Source organism: Periophthalmus magnuspinnatus, chromosome 1, assembly GCF_009829125.3.
Source record: "Periophthalmus magnuspinnatus isolate fPerMag1 chromosome 1, fPerMag1.2.pri, whole genome shotgun sequence".
NCBI lineage: Eukaryota > Metazoa > Chordata > Actinopteri > Gobiiformes > Gobiidae > Periophthalmus > Periophthalmus magnuspinnatus.
In genome coordinates this window covers 32,124,678-32,136,232 of record NC_047126.1, presented here as the reverse complement: position 1 = coordinate 32,136,232, position 11,555 = coordinate 32,124,678, and the positions used below count along the sequence as shown (strand labels likewise).

The 11,555-nt window shown below is 39.2% G+C and overlaps 2 protein-coding genes across 2 annotated transcripts; one reads left to right on the top strand and one right to left on the bottom strand.

Moving 5' to 3' along the window:
• Window positions 1-3,575: 3,575 nt before the first annotated feature.
• cdk2ap2 (cyclin-dependent kinase 2 associated protein 2) lies at window positions 3,576-7,043 on the top strand. The gene is made up of 5 exons (XM_033968296.2): window positions 3,576-3,659; window positions 4,272-4,427; window positions 5,877-5,968; window positions 6,164-6,284; window positions 6,499-7,043. The coding sequence occupies exons 2-5, from the start codon at window positions 4,373-4,375 to the stop codon at window positions 6,564-6,566; spliced, it is 336 nt and encodes a 111-aa protein (XP_033824187.1). The 5' UTR covers window positions 3,576-3,659; window positions 4,272-4,372; the 3' UTR covers window positions 6,567-7,043.
• aip (aryl hydrocarbon receptor interacting protein) lies at window positions 6,480-11,500 on the bottom strand. Its single transcript, XM_033968285.2, has 7 exons — window positions 11,320-11,500; window positions 9,727-9,909; window positions 9,230-9,418; window positions 8,545-8,721; window positions 8,327-8,468; window positions 7,898-8,127; window positions 6,480-7,813 (listed from the first exon to the last, which is right to left on the bottom strand). The coding sequence occupies exons 1-7, from the start codon at window positions 11,416-11,418 to the stop codon at window positions 7,808-7,810; spliced, it is 1,026 nt and encodes a 341-aa protein (XP_033824176.1). The 5' UTR covers window positions 11,419-11,500; the 3' UTR covers window positions 6,480-7,807.
• Between the last annotated feature and the right edge of the window lie 55 nt (window positions 11,501-11,555).

Sequence of the window (11,555 nt, the reverse complement as noted above, 5' to 3'; positions counted from 1 at the left end):
TCCACATCTAAGTGCAATGAGTTTGCAAGTATTATTTTATGACAAGGTTCAGGGCATTAAAAATGACATCAGTTCCATAACAAATAACACCCCTGCAGCCACCTAGACACTTAGAGCTGATCACTTTGCACTGTAACTGACAAAACTGTCCAAGAGATTGTCACCAGCCTGAGTTCATCTACATGCCGCCTCGATGTGTTACCCACTAAATTTCTAAAGTCTGTACTCAACAGTTCGCAGTCACCACTCACTTACATAGTTAACATGTCACTTCAGTCTAGAACATTCCCAAGAGCTTTGAAAACCGCAGTTATCAAGCTTCTCCTAAAGAAGAGGAGTCTTGATGCCACAATACTGAACAATTATTGACCAATCTGAAATCTGCCGTTTTTAGGCAAAGTCCTCAAAAAAGTTGTTTACCAACAGCTTATTAACTTTCTCCAAATGAACAACTCCTTTGATGTTTTCCAGTCAGGTTTTAGAGCCCACCACAGCCCTGAGACTGCTCTTATCAAGGCGACAGATGACATCCACCTGAACACTGATGCAGGCAAAGTCTCAGTCTTGATTCTGTTAGATCTGAGTGCTGCCTTTGACAATGTGGATCTGAGGATCCTCTTACAGAGACTAGAGGACTGAGAGGGCATCTCTGGTACAGCACTAAACTGGTTCAAGTCCTATCTAGAAAACAGGGAGTACTTTGTTGAAATTGGAAAATGTGTCTCAGATAAAAATGTCCCTGACCTGTGGGGTGCCCCAGGGGTCAATCCTGGGACCCCTGTTGTTCAATCTCTACATGCTGCCATTAGGACAATTAATACGCAGCAATAATGTGTCCTACCACAACTATGCAGATGACACTCAGATCTATGTCTCACTGCAGCAGGTGACCAGTGGATTCACTCTGCCACTACATCCACATGAAAACATGAAACATGAAAAACTCCACACAGAAAGGCCCGGGTCACCAGGCCTTTCTGTGTGGAGTTTTTCATGTTTCTCCCCGTGTCTGGATGGGTTTCCTCCGGGTACTCCGGTTTCCCCCCATCAACCAAAACATGAACGCCCTTCGAGACAACTGTTGTTGTGATTTTGGGCGTTACAAAAATAAATGAATTGAATTGAATTGAATCCAACAGATCAGTGTGTGGATGTAAAACAATTTTCTCCAGCTTAAAACCTCTTGAATCAATGTATAAATGTGCGCTAAAGATTCATGACAAAAATCCAGACAGTATCAACCACTGTCAGATCCTCTCCAAATATGTTTTTTCTAAACTTTAATAATCTGTTAATATATGCAAACATCTGTCTACTTTTTAAAATTATTCATGGTATTGCTAGTCCTTCTCTAAGAGGTTTGTCTCACTGAGCTCAGAAAAAAACAACTCGAGTCACTAGGGCGACCTCTAGAGGAGAGTGCAGCGTTCAAAAATGTAGGATTTCTTTTGCTAAATCGGCTTTCTCGATTGTTGCTGTGAGTCAGTGGAATAGTTTGCCAAATGAGATTATAGCATGTAAAAGTTTTCAAAGGTTTGCACAGGTGACAAAGGAATGGCTAATATCAAAGCAAATTTGCACTCATTAGTGAATGTGTATGAAAGAAAGAGTATCTGCATATTTGAAACTCAGTGTTTGTGTGTGTGAATAATTTGGTATGGAAGTCTGTGTGTGAGCTGAATGTTTTTAGAAATGTCGTATTTGAATGTGAGATGTGTTGTATTTGATATATGAATCATAGATTTACAGGTTTCTCATCCATCTACACCAGGGGTGTCAAACTTAATTTCACCGAGGGCCACATCAGCAAAATGGTTCGTCTCAAATTTGCAAAGATATAAAAAATATGTCTGTGTAACTGCGTAACTCCTGATAAACTGACATTTTAAGACAGTCATACATTTAAATTTACCTTGCCGCGGGCCACATAAAATGACATGGTGGGCCGCATTTGGCCCCCGGGCCTTGAGTTTGACACATGTGATCTACACCAAACTTATTTTTAATAAACATCAGCCTGTCCAGGGACTACAGGTGGAAATTAGTATTTATGCTATAACCTGGCACCAGACATCTTTCCTGTTTTTTAAGGTCAATGTAATGTTGTGCACTGTCCCTGTTTCAAATAAAAGCATACCATACCATACCATAGCTAAACTCAGACAAGATTGAAGTCATAGTCTTTGGCCCACAGAAACAAAGAGAAAGTGTCAGCAGTCACCTCCAGTCTCTCGCTCTAAAACCAGGCTTGAACTTTAACAGCCACATCAAATCAGTAACATCTGCAGCTTTTTACCATCTAAAAATATTGCAAAAATCAAAGGTATACTGTCAAAACCAGACTTGGAGAGACTTATCCATGCATTTGTCTCCAGAAGGTTAGACTACTATAACGTCCTGCTCACTGGCCTCTCCAAACGAGCCTTAAGACAGAACAGTACATCCAGAACACTGCTGCTCGGGTCCTGACTAGAACCAGGAAGTACTTCACACATGTGTCCTGTGCTCAGGTCTCTGGCTCCTGTGGCTCAGAGAATAGACTGTAATGTAGCTCTGCTTGTGAACAAGTCTCTCCATGAACTAGCACCAAAGAACATCTCCCACATGTTAGAGCCACATGAACCATCTCACACTCTGAGGACTTCAGGGACCGGCCTCCTGCTGGTCACAGAGTCAGGACTAAGCATGGAGAATTGACTTTTCAGTTTTATGCAGTTAAAACCTAGAATATTCTTCCTGAAGATGTGAGACAGGCCTCTACTTTGACAATGTTTAAATCCAGGCTCAAAACATTTCTGTTTATCTGTGCATACGACTGAAAGGTTTTTATTCTGCACTCTACTGTTTTAATGGTAATTTTATGATGATTATTTGTGATTATTTGTTTTAATTTGTGTGATTTCAATGTCTTTCTTATCCTGTAAAGCACTTTGAATTACTTTGTGTACGAATTGTGCTATACAAATAAACTTGCCTTACCTTGCCTTAATGTGGCTTATACTGTTGTTTACATTCAATAGTATGGATGTTCCTGTTATTGAAAACATTATCAGACCCGCTGACCTATTTGTTTCCAGAAGTAGGCTATACATGAAATCTGTCTGATCAAGTCTTTAAATACAGGTGACACACAAATACTGCCTTATTGTGAATCCTGCAAAAGTGCTATACTAAATGTCCTGAGACAACCTGTAGAAAAGGCTCATCAATAGCCTGAATAACTGGTAAGTAGGCTACAGGGTCATGTATGAATAAGAGGGTCATTACGACACACAGCCACTAAAGCCTATGAATCATAATGATGACAGGTCTCTTTGAACAGACACTGTGGTCTGATCGATTTGATCCATCCATTTGATGAATGGGTCAGATACACAGTGTCATTACCTGAGTTTGCTTCCAAATACCTCCATGATCAGATGGTGCATGGATCTTACACCTCCATGATCAGATGGTGCATGGATCTTACACCTCCATGATCAGATGGTGCATGGTGGTCATGGGGAGGAGGGGGGCTGGACACAAACGGGACGCGCGAAGAACGAAAACACCGGAAATACGCGGCGCCGCTGCTCGGAAAGATGTAGTGCGCAGACTCGGCTCACACAGAGGAACAGACGGGTTCCCGTTGTTCAAAGGATTTTATTCTCCAGAAAAAGGTAAACAACCCCGTTATTTTGAGCAATCGTAAATATCATGAATTACCAAATGTGTTATATACTGTCTCTACGTCCGATCTTTGGCGTGTGTGCCTGTCCTGGCTGTAAATGTGTCATTGTGTTGTCCTGACTCGTGCTAACCGGTGAGCTAGCATTAGCATTAGCATGAAGACCTCCTCATCTCAGCTTTTGATTGATCCGTGTCCCGGGTCACACCGGGCTGAATATTTCACATGCAAGGCCTCATATGATGACCAAGTGTAAATTATATGCTTTTATTAAGTATGAATGAAAATAAGAGCCGTTTACGTGTGTCCAGGGATGCGGTTCCTGCATCATTAAAGATGCGCTGTGCAACTTTCTGGAGCAGGATCTGTCACCTGCTCGTCGCCATGGATGTTATTGCTTTGCCTGGAGACAAGCAGATGACCTGGCTGAGTTACAAACTGAATAGAGTCGCGATCAGAAGTTTAATGCCACACTGTGCAACATTCCGTGTTTTTCAGTTTTATTGTGTCATTTTCCAGTTGTTTTCATGGTTTAGTTCAGTAGAATAAGCGGTGAGTTGTGTTGTTCTAAGCGGTGTTGTGTGTTTTGCCTCTTGTCCTGCAGCTCTTAGGAGCTCTTCATCCACAGTAAAGCTGTATAAGCTCCGGGTCGACGGGACTGAAGGAAGTGGCGTGTCTTACGGGGAGCTGCCTGCTGAAATTGTCATGAGTTACAAACCTATCGCTCCTGCGCCATCTGGCTCCAACCACACCCCCCCAGGTTTGACAGAGCACATATATGTCCAAGTGTTGTAGCCTTATATCTTTACACTGCTGGCATATTGTTGTTGTAGGTTTATGTCTAATGTTAAAGTCGAACTAAACGCCTAAACTCTGCCTACAACCATATTTCAAGTAGAGCTGCTGAAGAAACAAGAAAGAGAGAAAAAATCTAATGTAAAACAAGGCCAGAACATTCTTTAAATAAAGTGTTTACATGGACCTAAAATTGTATATTTGTGATCCAAATAATGCAGGAACTGCCCCAGTCAGAATTTTTTTTTTCTCCTTAGAGTTAAAGAAGTAGCACCGATCTACATTTTATGTAGAATTAAACGTTGTTTTACACCATACATACACAACCTTTCATAATTATTCTGTTTACTTCACACCTATTATTATAAAAATAACTTATTAAATAAGATCAGAGTTCACATTCATCTGGCAGCACATGGGAATAGGATAAACTACAAATATAAAAACATTCAATTATCAAAGTATTAAAAAGACTTTTTTTTTTTAAATCCAGCTCCTTATTAGTTTGTCTGAGTTTTTGAGAATCCTACACCCACAAGATGTCTGTGAGATCTGGACATTCTTTACTATAGGTTACATGGCGATGATCTCTCTTGTCCCTAATTGGAAATCAGGGCAGTCTTTAGTGATGTCACCAACTACTTGAAATCACACTGAAGGCAGCATAAACTTGGATTTACTATATATACCATATAGTCAGTTTTGTAACGCAAAAGTGGATTTAGTGTTTAGTTCCACTTGAGGCTTCTTAATAGTTATTTATTTTGATTGCATGTTTCTCTTTCACCTTCTGTTCTTGAACTTTTTGTTGCAACACTGTTCACCACTGTAGGACAAATGGTGCTAAACAGTCCCACCCACTTCACAGTCCACTCTGGTTCTTTTTTCCCTGTAGACTTATCAAACAGTTTAAATATTAAGAGTTTAAAGACACAACAGAGGCTAACGAACTATGTGGTAATTAATATCCATATCTCGGTTGTTTTAAAGCGACCATCTGTAATTAGAGCGGCCGGCCCGCTCCTATGTTCTTGTATTCTCATGTAGCACCATTAGATGCAATCTACGGTGCTTCTGTTTGACAGTTTGCCAGTTTTGGTCTGACAGAAGAAGAGCAGAAGTGAGTCTGAAGGCCAGGTGAGGGGAGGGGGTCAGGTTTTACATTTGCTACCTATTAGTGAAAAATCTAATACAAATAAACTTGCAGATGGTAGCTTTAAATCCAAAAATCACATTTAAAAGGCATGACTCTAAATGTTTAAAAATAACTTCTCAGCCCTGAACAAGCTTTCAGACTTTAAATATTATTTTTTCAGACTATGAGGAAAATGAATGGGACTGTTCCATAAAGGTTTATCTCCTCTTACTCCAAAAACATAAACTTGTGAATAATGATGATTCCTTTCACCTTCAGGCTCTTCTGTGCCATCTCCATCTTTACCATCATCCTCTAGTTTTAGACCAGCATTTAGTGACTTTGGTCCACCATCGATGGGATTTGTTCAGGTATGAATCTCTGTTGTTTTAGCTTCGTTTTTCTGATTGTCTTGAATGTCCACTGAACTGAAAATGTTGTCAGTGTATTTTGCAAGAATAATGCGATGTGTAATGTGCTAGAACTATTCAGTTTAGTATACATATTTGCAACCATAAATAATGACCATTGATATAAAATCTATTGTTTTGTTTTTGTTCTCACAGCCCGTAAAAGTATCTCAAGGGTCAACATACAGTGAACTTTTGTCTGTAATCGAGGAGATGAGTCGTGAAATCAGGCCTACATATGCTGGGAGCAAAAGTGCTATGGAAAGACTAAAAAGAGGTATTTACTCATATCAGGTCGCATGAATGGTTTCCATAGCTCTAACATAGTAAAGACTGTACTCTGGTGTATGATTGAGGGTGAATGGCCCATGGCTACCACCCGGTGTGTTTACAACATGTGTTTAGTAACAGGTTTCAACAAATACATAAAATATGGTTCCTTTGTTGTTGATTGTGAGAATTAAAAACTGAATTTTTCTTTATTTTTGCAGGCATCATTCATGCCCGTGCTCTTGTGAGGGAGTGTATTGCAGAGACTGAGAGAAGTGCACGCACGTAACCTTTAAGGATTCCCATCACCTTCCCCATGTAATTCTGCATCAAAATGCCACTTCAGTTTTTACAAATTTTTACTTCAATTTTTCCTTTGTCGGTATTTTATTTTATTAGTATAATTGAAACTGTTGATTGCATGCCAATTCACCTGTGTTGCATTTTCAGGCTTTAGCAAAAACAAAAATACACAATGAAGTGCACACTTAATCATTAAGGGCACATCCAGTGCGTATTTATGATGATTGCAAGTTTTTGTTTTTTTTTTTACCTTTAATAGATGTAATGCTATCATTGTGATGTCCTATGCATTCTCATGTGCACATTGTGAAATATTCTTGCTTTGTTTTTGCATTTTATGTGCCCCTTTTTTTTGAGAAATTTGTAATACTGTCAATTCTGTACATCAAATAATTTTGCAAGTATACAAATTTTGTAATCAAGATTTTTGCAGTTCAGTATGGAGTTTAATAAAATAAAAGAAATTATGTGTGTGATTATTAAAGAAATACATGTCACATTCTCTATTTTAAGCATGTAGATTATACCATATGGAAATGCAAAGCATTTAACATGTTGCATACATAATTTAAAAAAAAAAACAAAGGCCACCCTGTAACTCATTGGTGTCTATTGACGACTAGTATAGATGGATTTGAACAAAATGATAAATGAAAATGGGTGAAATTAAGTTTATGTCCAATTATATAATACAGACTATTTGAGATGTTCTTTCCATTCAGTGGTTCCCAAATTGAGGTATGAGGGCCCCCTGTTGGCACTCAAACACAGCAGGGGGGCTCCAAATTTGTATGTTTATTGAAACACATTTGTGGGGTCCTCGGATCTATAAGGGGGTCGCAGTGTGCTAAGCGCATTGGGAATGGGTGATCTAATAGAATTGTAACCAACAAAAAATGATATATTACACTTAAAACAAAAACAGGCTTTTCTTAAAGCCTGCAAATAGATACATGTTCATATTACCTATAGATAAAAAACATACAAGTTTACTTAAGGTTGAGCCACAAGCTGTAAGTCATTATAGAGCAGGTCAATGTTTTTGCTTGGATGTTGTGAATTAAGTCTTGTAATGGCCATAAAACCTCAAATGCACGTCACATCTGCATAATGTAGTGACAGCATCGACTGACAGTGAGGTCTATAGGTCAGATGGGAGGACAAAACAAAAAGTCCAGCGGCATAATGTTCTCCTGGAGATTTGTGGAAATACTGCAGTTTTCAGATTTAACCCTGTGTAAAAAAACAAAACAAAAAATTTGTATATTAAAAATCAGCTTCAGCACCTCCTAAATTTTACCATGTTTAAGTACTGACCGTGGTAGCAGTGGCAGGTGCCTCGTTGGAGCCAAATAGACCTCTATACCGGTCCTTGTCTTCTTTCTCTTTAGTGCGGATCCTTTCCTCCATTGCGCGCAGCTCCTTAGCCACACATGGTCCCAACGAGGGGTCCAGCTGCAAAACTCTGGCAAAGTCTGCGCGAGCTTCTGCTTCATTCCACACTGCAGCATGGGCCTTTCCTCGCTTGTAAAAGGCCTTCACATTATCTGATGTAAATGACATTACACTAATTACAATACTGCTTTAAAAATACACATGTAAAATATATTACAACTGAGCGGTCATAAATCACTGCATAAAAATTACTTGATTGTTATACCTTTTTAAGTTTAAACTAGCAAGTGATTAAAACATATAGAAAACAAACACTTGATTATAGCTATGGCAGCGGACGATTGACTGTACCCTCATATTTGAAGAGCAAAGACGAGCAGTGTTCAATGACTTCATAGTACTGTCCTTGCATTAACTTGCACTGACAGTAATTCAGGAGCAGAGGCGTGATCATCAGGTCCAGTTTAAACCAAGTCTCATCACCTGGTTGCTCCTTAAAATCAAAATGAATGCTATTTTAATAATACAGTGCTTTACAGCAAGTACAAAAGTAAGGATAACTAACTAACCTTCATTTGTAGGTTTTTCAGACAGGCTATGCCGTTGTAGTACTTTTCCGAGGCTTCAGCTATTTTCCCCTCTTTGAACAGCTGATTGCCCTGCTCGTGGATTTGAGGCACAAATGTTAATTTCTCCTCATCTGTCATTGCCCACAGGTCCATCTGGAAGGTTCCTGGAGGCAGCACCTAAGGAAGTTCAGGAAAGATTTATGCTGAATGTATTACAACTGGAAATATGTTAATAAGGAAAAAAACTGTAAAGGCCATTTTCTGATCCATATTATAATGTCGCTTCTTCATCGAAAACATACCTGGAGTTTGGTTTTATTTCATTCACACATGCTTAAACACACAAACCCTGTATATTTAGGTTAAGTTCAACTAATAACACTCCCTTCCACCTTGTGATGTCATGTGGCAATACAGGAAGTGCTACACTGTGTTTTTAAACTCCACACACCTTCACTAGAATCATTTGGATTATTTCAGCCCTGAAATCTCTACTAAACTAAAGCTAAAATGTGACTGTTAACTTGAAAACTACCACTACATGACATCACAAGGTGGAACTGAATATTTTAAGCTTTAGAGATGTACACCAACTAATGATGCAGGATTATTCAAACTCATATGTGAATGAAACAAAACACAACTCAAAGAGTCAATTTTGTGTAATATAGGACCTTTAACTCACTTCCAGAAGTTCTATTGAGAACACAAGAGGCTGCGGATGTGCCTGAAGATCGTCCAGGTCTTTGTTGCCCAGAGAGTGATGGGAGTGAATCTGAGCAATGCCACAGCAGTGCCTCTGTCCTTCCAGTGGATCTTTACCAACACTGATGTTCCGAAGGGACTGGGACACCAATGGGTAAAGAGCTGTATGCTGATGAAGAGGTCAAAGAAATGATTATTAAAGGAGGCAGACTTTATTTAAACAAAGTGGTCAAAGTCTATGAATTCATTGCACTGTTCAACATCCGTAACACGGACTCAGCAATGCTTACTTCTTGCCAAAGTTTCTGCACACTTATATATGTGACTGAAATATAGCTAATTAAATACAGCATAGAAATGTTTAAAAGCTTTATTTAGTAAGAACATTGCATCTGTCAGCAAATGGTGCACATGTATAGGCTGCCACTTCTTTGTATGTGACAACTTGCATCGGATAAATTAGCGGCATCACAATACCTTACTGTCACAGGTAAAGTCTGATATTTCCCCTGGTCTCATGGTGATGACCAGTCTTTCCCATACTGCCAGCTTGAACTTCTTGCCCAGGATTAGCTCCATGGGTTTACTACGTCCCCCCATGGTCCGGGAGTCATCCAGCAGTGTGCCATCACACAGACTCGTGCGGTAGTGAAATATCACCTGGAAACAGAATACCAAACAGTGTAGAAAGAAACGGATTATAAACCATATTTAATGCCATTATGCTTCTGCCACAACCCCCCCACCAAAAAAATATTCTACATATAGTATTGTTAATGAACATGAGCTGCAATTAATAAATGAAACAACTAGTGAGTCATAGAAGGTATGTACTCAATGCTCTGCAGCTCAAATCTCATCATGGTACAGAAAAATAACAAAAAGTTTCCCACTACCACACAGAAAAAATACCCACAATAAATATTAACCCCCAAAGATAATCATTCCATCTGTCATACATTGACTGATAAGTCGATATTATACTTTTTGTGACAGGCCTAGAATTAACACTGATAAATATAAAATAACATCACTTTAAATCCATGTTGGTTTCCAGTTTCAGCATAAAATTAGGCAAGTTTTAAAAATGGTCCCTACACACTTATCCATACACAGGAATACACACGTAACTGCATATTTTACTTTACATACAGAGTTATGTACACTTTGGATAGTCAAATACAGCCTAAAAATTGTTGTTGTTGTTCTTCTTGTATTTATATATTTTTAAGACAGGATTGATGATTTTCTCACTAGTGACTTTAAGAGTTTGTTATTGCAGTGGTAAATGGTCACAATTTGCGAAGTAGGTTATGTGTCTTGCCCAAGGACACAACAACAGCATTCACCTGTGAGAGCAGGACACCGCCAACCTGTGGATCAGTGGGTCTGACCACTCAACCAATGTTTTTTTTTTTTTTTTTTTTTTACGTTAAGAGCAGGTCTCCAACTACAAACCTTCGAATCAGAGGACAAACACTCCACTGTCGCTACTGATTGTGACTGATCTGGGGGGGGTTAGATTACTGGGAAGATTGTGTCATGTGTATGATTTTCCTCTACTCTACCAACTAAGTTTAACTAGAAGTACACCAGTCGGTATTTGAGAAAATTAGCTTTCCAGTGACTTTTAGTTAGGACGAGTACTCTTATTTAGGATTTGATACTAACGCCGCTGTTTATACTGTAAACGAAGGAAAGAAAAGATTCTACGTCAATCTACAAAACGATTTTGACCAATAAGAGCTCGCCTAAATATATTGACATGTGCCACGGTCCAATCAGCGCTATAATAACAACCCATAAATCCCGCCCACACGTTTTCTTCTATAGATGAGAAAAAAGGGTAAAATCGAACAAATCAACAACACCAGTCACAGCACAAATAACACGTTTATATATCACATACACGGTGCCATTTGTAACGCTAAATGTAAAATACGTGCAAAATGTAACCTCAGCAATGAATACACAGACCAGGATGTCTTGTGTTAGCATAAGCTAGCTTGTTCCGTGGTTTATTTCCGTTAGCGTTTGATAGAGCACTGATCAGACTGACTCCGCTCTTACCTTGGTCCCATTAGGAAATTCAGGTAGCTCTCCTTTGCCGGGACTGACTAGTTTCTTTATTATCCCTTCTTCCAAAAGCGTTCGTGCTACTTCCTCCATCCTTAAGCGTATCTGATTTTACGACAAATGACGATGATTGACGACTCTCACCGCCCGGGCCTACAGTCAGCCATGGATGGAGTCAGCTCAATGGCGCCCCCTTTAGATACTGGACATGTTTAACCCTCAGGTAAAAA

What these genes read in the sequence shown, in the direction of transcription:
- aip (XM_033968285.2), bottom strand. Translation starts at nt 11,418, where the DNA reads ATGGAGGAAGTAGCACGAACGCTTTTGGAAGAAGGGATAATAAAGAAA. An exon ending in AATTTCCTAATGGGACCAAG is followed by an intron (nt 9,910 to 11,319) that starts GTAAGAGCGGAG and finishes TTCTGTTTCCAG; the next exon opens with GTGATATTTCACTACCGCAC. An exon ending in ACTTTACCTGTGACAGTAAG is followed by an intron (nt 9,419 to 9,726) that starts GTATTGTGATGC and finishes CCTCTTCATCAG; the next exon opens with CATACAGCTCTTTACCCATT.
- cdk2ap2 (XM_033968296.2), top strand. Translation starts at nt 4,373, where the DNA reads ATGAGTTACAAACCTATCGCTCCTGCGCCATCTGGCTCCAACCACACC. An exon ending in CTCCAACCACACCCCCCCAG is followed by an intron (nt 4,428 to 5,876) that starts GTTTGACAGAGC and finishes TTTCACCTTCAG; the next exon opens with GCTCTTCTGTGCCATCTCCA. An exon ending in CATCGATGGGATTTGTTCAG is followed by an intron (nt 5,969 to 6,163) that starts GTATGAATCTCT and finishes TTGTTCTCACAG; the next exon opens with CCCGTAAAAGTATCTCAAGG.